The sequence below is a fragment of the Mytilus californianus genome, unplaced genomic scaffold, assembly GCF_021869535.1.
Source record: "Mytilus californianus isolate M0D057914Y unplaced genomic scaffold, xbMytCali1.0.p SCAF_5, whole genome shotgun sequence".
Lineage (NCBI taxonomy): Eukaryota > Metazoa > Mollusca > Bivalvia > Mytilida > Mytilidae > Mytilus > Mytilus californianus.
In genome coordinates, this window is record NW_026262701.1 from 98,643,407 (window position 1) to 98,660,771 (window position 17,365).

The 17,365-nt window shown below is 30.8% G+C and overlaps 1 protein-coding gene across 2 annotated transcripts; it reads left to right on the plus strand.

Moving 5' to 3' along the window:
* The first annotated feature begins 1,076 nt into the window (after positions 1-1,076).
* LOC127700372 (repressor of RNA polymerase III transcription MAF1 homolog) lies at positions 1,077-17,365 on the plus strand. Of its 2 annotated transcripts, XM_052203818.1 has the most exons (7): positions 1,077-1,692; positions 3,779-3,916; positions 4,889-5,054; positions 5,410-5,534; positions 8,463-8,582; positions 12,388-12,465; positions 14,031-17,365. In XM_052203818.1, exons 1-7 carry the CDS (start codon positions 1,610-1,612, stop codon positions 14,050-14,052), a joined length of 732 nt encoding a protein of 243 aa, XP_052059778.1. In that variant the 5' UTR covers positions 1,077-1,609; the 3' UTR covers positions 14,053-17,365. The 2 variants fall into 2 exon arrangements, with proteins under 2 accessions (XP_052059778.1, XP_052059779.1); XM_052203819.1 differs by lacking the exon at positions 12,388-12,465.

Sequence of the window (17,365 nt, forward strand, 5' to 3'; positions counted from 1 at the left end):
AATACAGCCTAAATTAAACCTATTGAAGTTTGCTTGATTAAACCTGTGACATAATATATTGTTAGTACATGTATACGATTCCCAGATTAAACCGATCTGCTTTGTTCATCTTATGTTATAAAACAAAAGAGTTAAACTTGTCTTAAAATAACGGTTATTAAAAATCCTAAACCTTGTTAAATGGGTGCGTTTCCATGATTAAAGTATAAAGATATAGGAAGATGTGGTATGAGTGCCAATGAGACAACTCTCCATCCAAGTTACAATTTATAAAAGTAAACCATTATAGGTCAAGGTACGGCCTCCAACACGGAGCATTGGCTCACACCGAACAGCAAGCTATAAAGGGCCCCAAAAAATTACTAGTGTAAAACCATTCAAATGGAAAAACCAACGGTTTAATCTATATAAAAACGAGAAACGAGAAACACGTATGAACTACATAAACAGACGACAACTACTGTAATCAGATTTCTGACTTAGGACAGGTGCAAACATTTGCAGCGGGATTAATCGTTTTAATGGTACCAAACCTTCTCCCTTTTCTGAAACAATAGTATAACATCACAACATAGAAAAACACACTATAAAATATCAATTGGAAGGCTTAACTCAATCAAAAAACGTAAATTAACACACAATGAACGAATAAATTTGACCTGTGACACCTGAATGCAAATACACAGTTAATAAAAAATTACAAGGGATAAATAATTAAAGTCAAAAGTAAATAAACAGGTTTAAACAAAGTTAAAGTATGATATCACTGTGAAATTTCAAACAATTTATAGAAAATCATCACTTTTGAAGAAACCTGCGTCATATTATACACAGGTAAATGAAAATAATTTTGTTGTTAAGTATACTTCTTCTTCTGTGTGTATAAAATATAAGACATCTTAACTTTTATCTCGGATATTATAACATTTTTTGTTATTTGTATGACATTACAATTACAATGGAACGAAATGGTAATTTTGGTTCGAAAATGGAATGGTACGAAATTGCATATGGAAATGGTACGAAATGTCCAATTTTGTATGAAACGGACTATAGACGAAAAGGCTTCTGGGATATGTTTATATGAGGTCAAGGTTATTTTAAGAAGAGGACAGATGAAAATAAATAAGGAAATAATAATAATAGAGGGAAATTTCATAATTTATTGAAATTTAAGTCGACAACCAACATTTATACTTTTTTATCTACCGAGTGTAGTATAAAATCTTTCTATAATTCTGGACTGAGACCAATTGTGACTCTATTTTCATTGTTATTTCTTATCAAATTTCAGATGAAAATGTTTGATTATCGTTTTGTTGTTGATATGAGTGACAATTTTTATTATTATAATCAGACTGTAGAAACAACGAGAAGAAAAAGTAGTAACATTTCTCCTAGTAATTGTCAACAATCCTTAAATCGTCCTTGTGGATCGCTTAGTATACAGAACTAATTATCTAATTAAAGTTAATTGCATTTAGTGGACAGGTGACATTTGTCAATCAACAGTCACCCTTAATTGAACACAGCTCATTTGATTGAGAGAAGAAGAGATTGAGATATTTTTAAGAGGCTATTGCATTAGCTAAGAAAGAAGCAGCCCAACATGAAGCTGCTAGAGAATTCAAGATTTGAACAAATAAATTCAGCTCTATCACAAGAGCTTGGAAGCTATAAATTGGAGGGCAGGTGAGTTAAAATAAGATAAACAAAAACTTCTAAATTCCAAGGCAAAAAATCTTATGGTTACGAACAGATTGATAATTGAAAAGTTGTTGCACTGAGCAGAAAAGTGAAAAAAGAGTCAGAAAATTTTAATCAGTCAGAATTATCGTTTTACCATTCCTAAGACCAGCATATTTTTTGGAGCAGGACAGTGAAGGATGAAGGACCTCTATAATTGCTAGTCAAGACCGACAAGTTAGTGAGGGTGTTTTACCCAAAATATTAAACATTTTGCAATTCTGCAAACTGTCATTAAGTCTGCAATTACATTACTCCTAAAATGATATATTTTTGTAAATACAACATTTATTTTTCAGAGATGTTGAAAATTGTCTGAACCTTTTTTCGCTTATCTTTTGATCTGTGCGACAACTTTTCCGTTCTCAATCTGATTGAAAACACCTGTTTCAAACAATGTGACCTGATGAATTTAAATGCACAAACCAGCATATCTATCTAGAGGGGGTGTTTAACATTCAGCATACATGCACATATATCAGCCAATATGTGCATTACATGTGATAGACATTTGAAAATAAACAATGTGTCACAAATTTTTTTTTTTGGCAGAGCCATTTTATTAAATTTTATTAAACTACTGTGGTAGCTTGGGTATTTGAAGTAATATTTATGAACATTTAGTAATTTAATAATTAATTCTTGTGAAGTGATATACAGTACACAGTACATGTTCTCATGTAGTAATGGCAGAAATACAAAAATAAAGAACTTAGTGGTACATTGTACAACCATCTTGTTTGAAACATAAAAGACACATAACAATAATTACATTAAACATATGTTTCATAAAATTGTATAAGTTTTATTGGCACACATCAATTATGAAACATTCCAAAATCATGACATATTTCCCAATAAAATTAAACATACATGTACATGTATATTAATAATTATATACAAATGTATATGACTGGAGGTGCTATCCATGGAAACAATGTATTGGAAAACAAATGAAAAGCTTGATTTAACTTGTAATATCAAGTTTAAAGCATAAAAATGTAATTAAAATAATTGAATGCTCCTTTGTTGTAATTTAATAGGATTGTTAAAGCGTTGATCTTACAAAATGTTCTTTGGTCAATGCTTTTACACCCCAGTAGAATTACATAAATAAATTAAACATTCAATTCTTAGATAAACATGATAAAAGAACAACAGAAAAACGACAACTTAATAGTTCAGACGTAAAGGTTTAAAAAAGGGATACAGAGAACAGGGAATAAAATAAAAGCATCTGGACTAATTGAAGACCTAGTTATTCAGTTATCATTTATGAATGAAAAAAAGATGTAAGGTATAACTCAATGAGACATCAACCAATATGACACTTATAACTATAAGATGCCTAAAACGGCTAAAAGGTCTAAAAGAATTAACATGCAGTTATCAACAGGTGTCTGCAATACACATGATACATGTATGTCGTGCTCTAAATTGTTCAGGGTCTAAAAAGTTAAGAATTATTTAGTCCAGATGCTTTTATTCTATTATCTGTTCACTACATGACATGCACTACAAATGTACATGTTTGTATATATATCCCTTGAAAAAGAACTTTATTGGGTGAAATGTTGGACTTTTAAGTTTTCATCAGTTATCTTTAATAAATTTAGAAATTCTTTTGAATTATGCCCTACTGCTATGACTGCAGTTATTATCATGATCATTATATTGTGCATAAATAAATGTGCATGCACATATAAGTATGTTTAAATTTTTTTTTCAAAATTAAGCCTGTTTACATGTATAAGCTGGGAGACTATTTATGATAACAGGTACAATGTACATGCATAGAATAATACAGTACTTTTAACATAATAAATTACTTTGTAATGGCTTAGTCTTACACATACAGAAAACAATCAATTCATCATTAATTTAAAAAAAAGATATGTTGCTAGACTTGTAGTTTATAAACCACATATTGACAAAATGTGATAGCATTCACTGATGCATGTTTGTGTCATTATGTCATTATGTGATTTTGTTATTCATTTTGTATATATTTATATATATATTTCTTTTTAAGAATTGAGAGCTATTCATGTAAGATGGCTGGAAATGACAAACGATTGTTTAAATTGATCAGTGCAGAAGGTGGGGTTGGTCCAGAGGATCTTCAGGCTTTGTCACCACCTCAAACTGTGCTGTCAGTATCACCTTCAAAGTGAGTATTATTACATATGATTTTAATGAATGGATCAGAACATTACATAAATACTTCAAACTATGTGTAATTGTGCACCTTTTGATTAGATTGATTTTTGTGGTTTTGTATAGAAAAGATACAGACTATACCATTTCTACAAACATGTTTAAAAATGCATAGGGTAGTTTGTGTAAATTCTCCTACAATTTTCTTAGGAATGGAATGAATATTGATAGAATTATTTCAAACCATGTTACTGGTTGTTGTACTTGGGTCACTTCTGTATTTACATGTAGGGACACAAAACATGGACTTCTTCAGGACAGAAATTTTCTGCTTCATTACATCAGATCAGATGATTTTAAACATCAAATCTGGCTCTATGCGTGTTAAGATGGAACAGAATACTGAATAGAAGGCATGTTAATCAAAATAAATTGTGCTCGAAAGAGCATTAAGTTGAGATTTTTTTGTTGTTGATTTATGAATGACACATATCCATGTACTATTGAAAGTCTGAAAAAAATATACCACGATACATACTCAATTATTCTAATTCACAAATGAAGACAAAAATAAAATATCTAACAGCATTTTAAATTTCTTCTGTACTGTGTTTGCGATATATGTATTTCAATCAAATGGCAAAATATATGTAGTGATGCTTCACTTGTAAAAATATCATTATATGAGCTGCGTCGAATAAAAATCGACCTTATACAAATGAATGTCAATACATGTGTTAACTTATTTCGGGTTGAAAAAATCTTTATGTAAAGTCTGTAACTGTTTTAAAAATGAGTTGATATAAGAACCCTACATAACAGACCAAAATGCATCTTATATTTTGTATTTGAATGTTCCACAATCAATCACATGCACATGTATATGTGCGCTTGCATAAGGTCAATTTCTATCCGACCCAGCTCATATTTGTATTGTTCATTAAGTTATTTTAAACTGACACTAAATATCCATGTATATTTACAGGCAATACAGTAAGAGTACTGGAAGTGACGGTGAGAGTTACTTATGTGATACGATATCAACAAAGACTTTATTCTATCTGATCTCAACTCTGAATGCTTCATTTAATCCTGATTACGACTTCAGTAATGCCAAGAGTGAAGAGTTCAGTAAAGAGCCAAGCCTTGAGGTAAATACACTTGACTCACTAGAGGAAAATATACATGTACCACTTTAGCAACTAGGTGGCTGGAGGGAAATTATACTTTTAGAAGCATATTAAAACAATTTCAGATAAAGTTATCATCCTGGGCCCTTTATAGCTTGCTATGCTGTATGGGTTTTGCTCATTGCCAAGGTCATATGGTGACCTATATTTGCTTCATTTTTTTTTTTATGGTAGAACAGTGTCAAGCCAAAAAAATATAGAACTGGCTTGGAAAGAATTTGAAGTTTTCAATCTATACATGTACATGCAATACAAAATTGATAAAATAAAAGTTTACAAAACAAAAATTTCTCATCTTTTGTTGATTGTATTACAGTGGGTAGCTCACAACATTGATACACAGTTGTATGCGACTCTTGGTGAAGCTTATGGAGCCTTGAAACAAAATCTGTGGACAGCATTTGATGAAGAATGTTCTCTTCAGGACTGTGAAATTTACAGGTATGCATTGAAATAAAAGAAATAAAAGAAGGTCCAATTTGGGCCAAAAGCGCCCCTAAAATCATTTTTGTTACTTCCAATATGCCAAATGAAAGGCTACATATTTTATGGCTATTTAGACTTTAAAAAATGTTCCTGAAATTTATATATTTTAGCTAAAATCTTACAAACCTCCTTTAATATATATAACTTTAAACACATCACAATAAAATCATAAAGTTACACTACAGGTTTAAACATATTCTTGAATATGAATAAAAGGAGATGTCATGTATTTGTCAATGAGATACATGTAGCAACACAACATCACACAATGCACAAACAACAAATAAAGGTAAAATATGGTCTTTAGCAATATACAAGAAAGCCTGTTAATGGTCTTGTACAAATTTTCATTCTAATTTATAAAACCTAACAAATAATAGGTTCCCTCAATATTTTTATATGATTTAAAGTTTTAAAATTTTACCTGGTCATACTGTTATCAAAACAAAATCACCATATTATGATAGTGATATAAACACCAGTTATGGTAATTTTATCTGCAGTTAGCTACATACATGTAGCTTATTTGAGGGAATCAATCCTTTGGTGGACCATTTTTATACGACCCCAAAAATTAAAAATTTTTTGGTCGTATATTGGTATGACGTTGGCGTCGTCGTCTGGCGTCGTCCGGCGTCGTCCGAAGACACATTGGTTTTCGCACTCTAACTTAAGTTTAAGTGAATAGATCTCCATGAAATTTTACCATAAGGTTCAATACCACAAAAGGAAGGTTGGGATTGATTTTGGGGGTTATGGTACCAACAGTTAAGGAATTAGGGGCCAAAAAGGGGCCAAAAATAAGCATTTTTGTAACTTCCAGACAATAACTTGTGTGTAGGTGTATGGATCTCTCTGACATTGTACCACAAGGTTCCATATCACAAAGGGAAGGCTGTAATTGATTTTGGGGGTAATTGCCTCAAAATTTTAGGAATTAGGGGCCAAAAAAAGGGGCAAAAAACAAGCATTTTTCTAGTTTCATGACAATAACTTGTGTGTAAGTGTTTGGATATTTCTAAAATTGTACTACAAGGTTCCATATCACAAAGGGAAAGCTGGAATTGAGTTTGGGGGTAATTGCCCGAAACGTTTAGGAATTGGGGGCCAAAAAGGGGCCAAAAATAAGCATTTTTCTAGTTTCCAGACAATAACTTGTGTTCAAGTGTATGGATCTCTCTGAAATTGTACTGCAAGGTACCATACCACAAAGGGAAGGCTGGGATTGAGTTTGGGGGTGATGAATCATAAGGGGGTTCAAAAAATTTGGGGGGGGAGGGAATTTTTTTTTCTTTTTTTTTCTTTTTTTCCTTTTTTTTTCCTTTTAAAATTTTCCATTTTAAGTTGGTTATTTCTGATTTATATTTAAAAGCAAATAATAATGATATGGTAGGAGATACACACCAAACAGGATGTGTAAATTATTATATAATAAGTATTGTGCAATAGCAAGAAATTTTCAATTGCACAGTATTGCACAATAGCAAGAAATCTTCAATTGCACAGTATTGCGCAATAGCAAGAAATCTTCAATTGCACAGTATTGCGCAATAGCAAGAAATATCCAATAGCACAATATTGGGCAATAGCAAGAAATTGTCAATTGTACAGTATTGCGCAATAGCAAGAAATATTCAATTGCACAGTATTGTGCAAAAGAAGATACTTCGTATAAATTGCTTATTTCTTGATCAATTTCAATGGGGTTTTATTCTTGAATTCTTGGGGTTCTTTAATATGCTGAATCTAACTGTGTATTAAGTTTTTGGATTTTGGGCCCCGTTTTTAAATTGGTCCACATTGAGGTCCAAAGGGTCCAAAATTTAACTTTGTTTGATTACATCAATAATTGAATTATTGGGGATCTTTGATATGCCGAATCTAACCGTGTATTTAGATTCTTAATTGTTGGTTCCGTTTTCAAATTGGTCTACATAAAGGTCCAAAGGGTCCAAAATTAAACTTAGTTTGATTTTAACAAAAATTGAATTTTTAGGGTTCTTTGATATGCTGAATCTAAACATGTATTTAGATTTTTGATTATGGGCCCAGTTTTCAAGTTGGTCCAAATCGGGGTCCAAAATTAAACTTTGCTTGATTTCAACAAAAATTGAATATATTGGGTTCTTTGATATGCTGAATCTAACCATGTATTTAGATTTTTGATTTTTGGGCCCCGTTATCAACTTTGTCCACATTGAGATCAAAAGGGTCCAAAATTAAACTTTGTTTGATTTCATCAAAAATTGAATTCTTGGGGTTCTTTGATATGCTGAATCTAACCATGTATTTAGATTTTGGATATTGGACCATAATAGGTGAATGTCCAATTTAAAATTTTTTAAGTTCTTAGACCACATTCATTCTGTGTCAGAAACCTATGCTGTGTCAACTATTTAATCACAATCCAAATTAAGAGCTGTATCAAGCTTGAATGTTAAAATTTTTTAAGTTCTTAGACCACATTCATTCTGTGTCAGAAACCTATGCTGTGTCAACTATTTAATCACAATCCAAATTAAGAGCTGTATCAAGCTTGAATGTTGTGTCCATACTTGCCCCAACTGTTCAGGGTTCGACCTCTGCGGTCGTATCAAGCTGCGCCCTGCGGAGCATTTTATTCAAATTATGTTTGCACCCTTCTCTTCACATCAATTTTTCAAACATTTCTTTCTGGTACCAGAATAATGTATCCAAAGATTTCAAGTGTTAAAGAAGACAGAACTGGAAGTTTGACAACATTTAGTGATTGTGGCATGTTGCCATACTTTGTCTTTAAATAGGAGTAATCCACCATTCCCTGATCTGATTTTCTTTCCTTTGCATTGTAGGCACTATGCATTTATGTATTACATATTCTTTTTCTTTCTTGCTTTTACAAAGTTACAATCCAGATTTAGCATCAGATCCATATGGAGAAGCAGGGTGTATTTGGTCCTTCAATTATTTCTTCTACAACAAGAAGTTGAAACGTCTTGTGTTCTTTACCTGTCGTTCATCAAGGTAAGTTATCCATTGGTTGTAAATGTAGGTATACATTCATAAATACTTGTAGATCTGATCTTAACTGGTTAATGCTTCATCACAGCATTTCATCTTTAAAAAATAACAGAATAGTACAAATAAATATTAGACTCCGCAGTCATCATGTAACATATATAAGTATAGACAGTGGGATTAATTGGTTGTAGTGAATTGTGTGTTTTTGTGGTGTGATAAATTTGTAGTCATATTTTAAACAGTTCAATGTTCTTTCACCTGAAATATCTTCTATTTAAGTTGTAGTATGCAAGTTTCAATAAAAAAAAAAAAATTTTTAACATGGGAGACAATTTATTTAGGGCTATTCCATTAAAATGTCTGTGGGAGGGTAGGAAGGGAAGTTTAATTATTGAATGTGGGTTATGGGTCTTTTTATACGACCGCAAAAAAATTTGCAGTTGTATACTGGTATCACGTCGTCTTCGTCATCCGAAGACATTTGGTTTCCGGACAATAACTTTAGTAAATGTAAATAGAAATCTATGAAATTTGAACACAAGGTTTATAACCACAAAAGGAAGGTTGGGATTGATTTTGGGGGTTATAGTCCTAACAGTTAAGGAATGAGGGGCCAAAAAGGGGCGCAAATAAGCATTTTTATACGCCCGTCAAATTTTTGACGGGACGTATTATGGTATTATGTTATACAAATGTCCGGCGTCCGTCTGTCTGTCTGTCCGTCTGTCTGTCCGGCGTAAACATGTCGCACCGTAACTTGAGAATGACTTATCCAAATTTCATAAAACTTAACATAGTTGTTTCTTATGATGGTCAAACGATCTGTATACTTTTTGGTGAAAATAAGATTAAAACTTTTTGAGTTACGGGACTTAGTAACTAAAACAGGTGTGTGTTTTTTTTCACATGTCGCGCCTTATCTCAAAAACAATTGAGGATTATTGCTTAAAACTTTACACACTACTTTGTTATATTAATCTTAAGATCTGTATACTTTTTGGTGATGATTCAAAATTTAATTTTTGAGTTATTGAGTATTTTGTTAAAAAAGGGGGAGGGGTTTTTCACATGTCGCGCTGTATCTCAAAAACAGTTTATGATTATTGCTTAAAACTTTACACACTTCTTAGTTATATTAACCTTAAGATCTGCATACTTTTTGGTGATGATTCAAAATTTTATTTTTGAGATATTGAGTATTTTGTAAAAAAAGGGGGAGGGGTTTTTCACATGTCGCGCCATATCTCAAAAATGATTTATGATTATTGCTTAAAATTTTACACACTTCTTAGTTATATTAATCTAAAGATCTGTATACTTTTTGGTTTTGATTCAAAATTTTATTTTTGAGATATTGATTTTTTTTTTTTAAAAGGGGTGTTTTCATATGTCGCGCCGTATCTCAAAAACAATTTATGATTATTGCTTAAAATTTTACACACTTCTTAGTTATATTAATCTAAAGATCTGTATACTTTTTGGTTTTGATTCAAAATTTTATTTTAGAGATATTGAGTTTTTTGTAAAAAAAAAAAGGGGGTTTTTGCATGTCACGCCGTATGACAGAAACTATTTATGCTTATTGCATAAAAATTCACACACAAGACGACGGGCGTATCATGCGCTCATGGCGCAGCTGTTTATTCTAGTTTCCAGACAATAATTTGTGGAATGGTGTATGGATCTCTCTAAAATTATACCACAAGTTTCCATACCACAAAGGGATGGTAAGAATTGGCTTTGGGGGGTTATGGCTCAAACCGTTTAGGAATTAGGGGCAAAAAAGGGGGAAAAACAAGGGTGTCCTGGTTAATGGACAATTACTTAAGTACAAAAAATAATTTAAAAGCAGTGCAAGAGAGGTAATTCAAACACAACATTTGAATTTCCTCCCTTATACTGCTTTTAAATTATGTATAAAGGAATGTTGTATTGTCTTGAGGTGATTAGCTGTCAATTTATTTTTAGAAGTTACTATTTTAAAAATGCTGATCAAGGTAATTTAAAATTTAATTAAAGACTTTTATGATGTATTTAAATGGGTCATTATGGTTGCAAACTCCATTGGAAATTTTAATTGAGATTATGACCATATCATGAGGGAAAGAATTTTTTTTGGAAAAAGGGGAGGGGGAGGTTAAAAAAAATGGGGGGGGGGGGTGGGAACAATTTGTTTTTAAGATTTCAGAAATTAAAAAGAAAATTTCTTCAAATATTATTTTTTTTTTTGCAAAAAAAAAGGGGGAGGGGGGTAAAAAAAAAAATTTTTTTGGGGGGGGGGGGGGGGGTGGTCAATTCGCAACAGCATACAAAAACAAAAAAATGAATATAAATTCAAATCACATAACCAATTCAAGTTCTTTGACTACAGATATTCTGTGTCAGAAACCTATTATGTGTCAAATATTTAATTACAATCCAAATTCAGACCTGTAGCAATATTGTGTCCATTTTTGCCCCAACTGTTCAGGGTTGGACCTCTGCGGTCATATCCAGCTGCGCTCGGCGAAGCAATTTATTTCAGTATGTGTCTATTACCATTATGCAAAATTATCTGAAAAATGGTTCTTGGTTGTAGGGATATTTTGAAAGTCCCTTCCTACCCTCCCACATACATTTTAATGGAATAGCCCTTAGTATTTTATATGATAGGCAATAAAAAGTGGATGGGACTTAAGTTGCTGAGAAAACCTAATTTTGATTAACAGGATAGTATGATGTCCTAGTATAATGATAAAAATATACACTAAGAACAAATTATATTTTCTTAAGTTAAGCACAGATACATACATATAGTTACTTTTACAATTTGTAAGTGAGATATAGAAAACAGCTGTATATAATATATTTGCCTCTCAGTACTTTAAAGCTTGTAAAATTATTTTACTACTCTCATCTACAGAATAATTTGTCACTCTGCAGTTGTTGCTTTGCTGGCAAAGTTTATAAACTTCACACACAGCTTTCAAATCATATCATTACATTTTCATATAATACTATCATGTTAAATCTCTCACATTACTGCAGTATTGATGTAATTTTTATTGAGTCAACCAAATTACATTTTACGATTGACGAATTTCTTGCAAAATATGCCATTTCGATTCTAATAAATTCTTGATTATATTTCGTTGGTTAATTCTATCATAAACAATGATTTGTTACCAATGGTGGAGTACCATTTTAATTTTGACAAAAGAACAATGATATTGCCCATAATCCTTTTGATTTGAAACATCGAAATTGGACAAATGTTGTTGTTCTTAATGCATAAAATTTCAAATATCATGTCCAATGCTAATTTTTTTAAAACCTAACATCTACAAAATTTCATAAAAATGCCTTTCTGATATTCCCCAATATGTGCATTTATAAAAATGCTGTGAATGGATTTGACAACTTGCAACAAAATTGATATAATGTAAATTTGTTGGCTCAATTATACACTCAAACATTTCATAAATCTTTCTATTAGTCATTCACATCAACAATTTGGTGTTGTTAGTTTTGGATTACAGCAACATGGATGATAAAGGTCCCTGACTGCAAAGTTGTCTTTCTTTTTAAATTTGGATTGACAATAAATTTCAGCAAATTTATCTCAAAAGTTAAAAAACACCCTTGAATTTTTTAAAGCAACAGTTCCTTGATTTCAAAATTTTTGTGCAATGGTCTCATTGGCACTCATACCACATCTTCTTATGTCTATTCAATTTCAAATGCAAAAAAGTAAAATTTTGAAGTGAAAGTAAAATGATATTCATTCATGTTGTTGTTTGGTTTGACATTAGATGTTGTTTTATTGTAGTTCCTCCTACACAGACTCTGGGATAGTACAGGATAGCAGTATGTTTGATATGACAGACGATATGGACTCATTTCAGGAGTGAGTTGGGGCACATCTTACCTATGTTTCGTAATTAAACTCTTTTCATTGGTCACCATAGCTCTTTTAACATGTTAAAACCAACATGTTAAAACCTATTTATTCAACTGATTGAGTATATATAGATTTTTTTCTATCGAGGTTGTAAAGCTTCTGAATGTTAGCAAAATAATTCAATCTTCAAATTTATCAAATTGGTTTGGCCAACTGACACTTTACTCTTCAGAGTTGATGTGCAAAGTTTTACTTTTTTTACGAATGAATTAAATCTGAGTGTATTTATGCTGTTTCTTTCATCAGTTAAGTTTAATTGAAAGGTTAATAGTGAATAATCAGAAAATTAGTGTATTGCTTTATTAGAAGTTTTGATGGAATCATTTCAGCAACATATTTCTTGACAAAAGTTTTCCATCATAAATATCTTATCATCTGCTATATGTCTGCTTGCTAGCACTTCAGTATTATGAGTATAACTACTTTATAAAGTAAATTACATCATGCATATAATTAGTTTTAGCTTGAATACCTAACAAAGACCATGTGTACTATTGTCATTTGTCATTTACATTTTAAAATTTGTTTCACATCTTAAAAAATCTAACCAATTGCTACTAATTTTGATGTAATTTATCTCTAGTGGTATTCTTTTGAATTGTGATTTAAATATCTTCCAACCAGCTGACATGGCTACTGTTACATGTATCTATAAAAATAGCATATATACATAACATAAAAAATTAAATTGTTTTGACTCGCCTGAAATTATCATGAAAATCTCAGTGTTTTCATTAGATGTTAGCTATTATTGGACGTATTGAAGAGAATTAAGTATATACAGTAAAACCTGCTATAAAGGTCACCTCTTTTAAGGGAAAATCTGTCTTATCTAGTCATCCTCTTCTTGTATCGCTGTTGTAAAATCTATGCATTTTAACCTCAATTCAAAGGTGGCCTCTCTTATAAGGTCAGTTTTCTCTGGTCCTGAGGGTTATATTTATATTCAATTTTGACTAGTTGCATAATAAATAGCTGCAGATTTATTTTAATTTGGGTTTGCCTGTCCTTACATACAACTTAATATGAGGGTCTGGAAGTGGTCCTTAATATCTGTATTCTTTAAATTTTTAAGGCATTTTTCTTAATCTTTAAAATTAACACTTATTCTGTAAAATGAAAATGATTTTACTAGTAAATCTTTCTGTTATTAGATGATACATCGTCCATTTCTGTAATCAGTATTGTATTACATAATTCTTTTATTTTCCACAGTTATTCTTTATACTTTCCACCCCATTATTTTCTATTCTTTATACTTTTTTCTCATTTTTCTATATTCTTTTTTTTTTTTTTGCCTTTATTCTCTATTCTTTAAATCCCATCCAGACCCTTTAATATGGCTATTGGAGTGGGAAATTTTCATTCAAAGCGCAATCTTCTCAATCCTGATGTGTATTTGCAGATTTGGTGACGATATTTGGCATATGATGGTTTGATGAATAGCTATAAATCTCATATGACTTTTCATAAATTTTTTTGAATTATTATTATTGATATTATGATTTCAGGTCTGAGGTGAATATGGATTAAGAATAAACAAACAGAAAAGACACATAAACCAAGCCTCCTAATTCAGTTGATGCATGATCGGAGGAGGCCTTCTACCTCTTACATCATGAATTTTCATCGATTGTTTATGTACATAGATGTTTCAATATTACTATTTTTACATCTAGTGCTGTTATGATTATATAAGTTTTTTTTGTATTTCAAGTTGTTAATTCCTTTTTATTCAGTTATTTTTATTTTATTATGCTTAATGTCAGTCTAAGAAGACAGATACACTATGTAACAAAAAGGAAAGAAAGGATATAAAATGTTTTTTTTTAAATACCGTAAATTCTGAAATTATTGTGATTTTGAAATGACAAACCAAAGTTTGAGATAAGTTATAGCAACTTCAGGAAAAGCTGCATACAGATATTTGTATCTGATATCAAAATGCAAGTTCTTAATATTGAATTATTCACATTAATAAAAAAACATCTCAATAGTTTGATTAATTCTTACTTTAAATGTATTTAAAGTCCCTGTTATTTGTGAAATGATTAAAGAGTATAAATCTGAAACAATTACAAAGAAAATGTAATAGATATAGAATATCAAGACAAACACTAATTGAGTAAAACAGGGTTGGTTCAGAGGGAGTTAATAGTTCTAAAAATTTCACCCCTTTAATGGATTGAAAAATAGTAAGTTTTGTCTTAAATAAGTGAGGAAAATGAAAACCATTTTTGATATGCTATATAGTAGGTGATCTCTAAATGAAATTCCTGTATCACCTCTGTGAGGTGAATTTTGATTCCGGTGTTAATAGTTTGAGGTATGGAATTGATACATATACAGTAAACTATTAAACACAAAATAGTTGTAATTTATTAACCCTTGTTTTAGATTTACCTATACAGGTTTTCTCATAAAAATCAGCAATCTATCAATTTAATGAAGCATACATTCTATAAAATCATAATCATTTATGATAATTATAAAAGGAATGTTTTTTGAAATGTTATGTAGAAAATTCTACTTTGTTCCAGAATGGAAGGCATGGGGGAATGGGAGACACTTTTTTAGACCTCAACCACCCATAAAATAAAATTGTTATTTTATTAAAATTCTAAAACAAATGCAACCACCCACAATAAATTAATTTGAAAGTCTCCCATCCCCAAATGCATTTAAATCTGGAACAGCCCTAGAGAAGTTTATGTTACATTCTTTTGAATAGATTCTACTAGATACTTCAAAAGAAGATATTGTTTCTGAGTAAATCAGTTTTCTTAATGATATGAAAAATCTTGTTTCCATTAGTTTGATGTACATTACATATAATATTAATGCTATTGCATCAAAAATATCTGTTATATTGTCACTACAATTGTGATTGTCAACACTGAGGTTGTGAGTTTGAACCCTTGTGGCAGGTACATTCAACTCTTTATTAACTTGGACTGCCAGTTGTCCTGCCAAAGGTCTCTGGTTCTCTCTGACACTCTGGCTTCCTCCACCAACAAAAACTGGTCGCCAAGAGTGCTGAAAGTGGTGTAAAACACCACCAATGGTGTTATTTCTGAATGAGGATTATGAAGGCTGTGTGTCTTAGAAGATAGTGTTGCTATTTAAGCTGAACATATGTTTTAGTGCATCAAGGTAGATGTTTTTATTACATATGAGGAACATGAAGGACATGTGTCTGTTTAGATGTGAGAAATGTGTAGGCTATGGTTCTATTTCTGTATGAAGAATGTGAAGGCCATTTGCCTTAGAAGATATTTTGCCATTTAGGTTGAACTTATTCTAAGCACATGTTTTTAGAAGTATCTCTAGATATAAAATGTAAAAATGTTCAGAGCTTTTGATGAGATATATTCAGGTTATGTTACTTGATTAAATTTATGTATCAGTGTTAAAGTTAGAGGGAACATAACACTGTGAGTTAGTACACATATGCATAATTGATGGCAGTATGAATTACATTCATAATAGTAAGAGGTCACATTGAAATGAAAGTTTATAGTTTATTATGCAGAGAGGTAAAAGTATAAGGATTCTGTTTTGTAAAATGTAGGCTAATATTTTATGATTTGATGTAATATGTTTTGTTTATGTACCTGTAATACCTATGCTAGATATATATTGAGTTGCTTTGTTTTGCCTTATACCCAGATGGTGTGGCATGTAAATTTATATCTTTTTTGGCAAAACTTCCTTTTTGACCCCCTTCGTGTATGTCTGTGCTTATTCTATCAACAGAGGGGGTTTCAAAGGAAGTCTTTTCCCTTTTTTTTTAATAATCTTAATGTTGGAAAATATTTTAGCATAGTCTTGCATTATTCTTTTATCTAATCTTGTAATGACTTTTTATGTTTTCAGACATGCTGTACAATTTGTTTGAAGTATCTTGTATAATGTATGACAGTTTTTAATATCACAAGTATTCAAAATGAGAACAACAAAAAAACTGTCAGAATTCTGACAGCTTCTTCCTAAGTCTTGAAACTACAAGTGTTTCTTTCAAATATCATAAAAGTGTTTCTATGAAAATAGAAATAAATGTTTTCGTTTGTATTATCTTTGTTTCCATGTTTATAAGGAAGTTATCAAATTAAGTATAAAGCCTAAAGAAACATTATTTTCCTGGTCTTTACTTTTATTTTGCAGCCAAGTTAAACAACTTAAAAAGAAAAGTTTTAAGCAAGGTCAGTTGTTTCAAAGGAATAAGCCACAATACAAACTTTTGATTTTCATCTTTAATATATATTACACAAAATTTTACATCAAATAACTTTAAAAAAATGGAAATACATACATTGTAGATCGGTTATTACTGGTTAAGCTTTGAATTATGCTTATGAATTTTCATTGGACAAAAAAAATCCAGTTTTTAAAGATCTCAGTATTGATGATATTAAGTTTCTATTCCCATTTGTAAGATGTGATTACCACACTTTCAAGACATTTATAATAACCTTTTGTAATACCTGTATACTGGAATGTCACTTTGGTATTGAGAGATTAAAGGCCATGTTGATTTTATATTGTACCAGACTACATTTTACAGTGCCAAGCAGAAATTAATTAACAAATTTTCTCTATTAAACCTACTCGGATCTTAATAAGTTATAGAGAAGTCTGTTCTCTGGATTGAGCATGGCCTTAAAAGAACTGTCTATTATTGTACATAATTGTATATGTTTTATTATTATGTTTAAGTCATGTATATGAGATTTTTAGTTCAGTTATATGTAGTTTTAGTTATCTTCACAAAAAATCCATTCATGTTGTTAATTTTACAGTTTTCTAGATGACACTGTTTTATGTATAATAAATTGTTTTATTTTGA

What these genes read in the sequence shown, in the direction of transcription:
- LOC127700372 (XM_052203818.1), top strand. Translation starts at nt 1,610, where the DNA reads ATGAAGCTGCTAGAGAATTCAAGATTTGAACAAATAAATTCAGCTCTA. An exon ending in CTGTCAGTATCACCTTCAAA is followed by an intron (nt 3,917 to 4,888) that starts GTGAGTATTATT and finishes GTATATTTACAG; the next exon opens with GCAATACAGTAAGAGTACTG. An exon ending in TTTACCTGTCGTTCATCAAG is followed by an intron (nt 8,583 to 12,387) that starts GTAAGTTATCCA and finishes GTTTTATTGTAG; the next exon opens with TTCCTCCTACACAGACTCTG.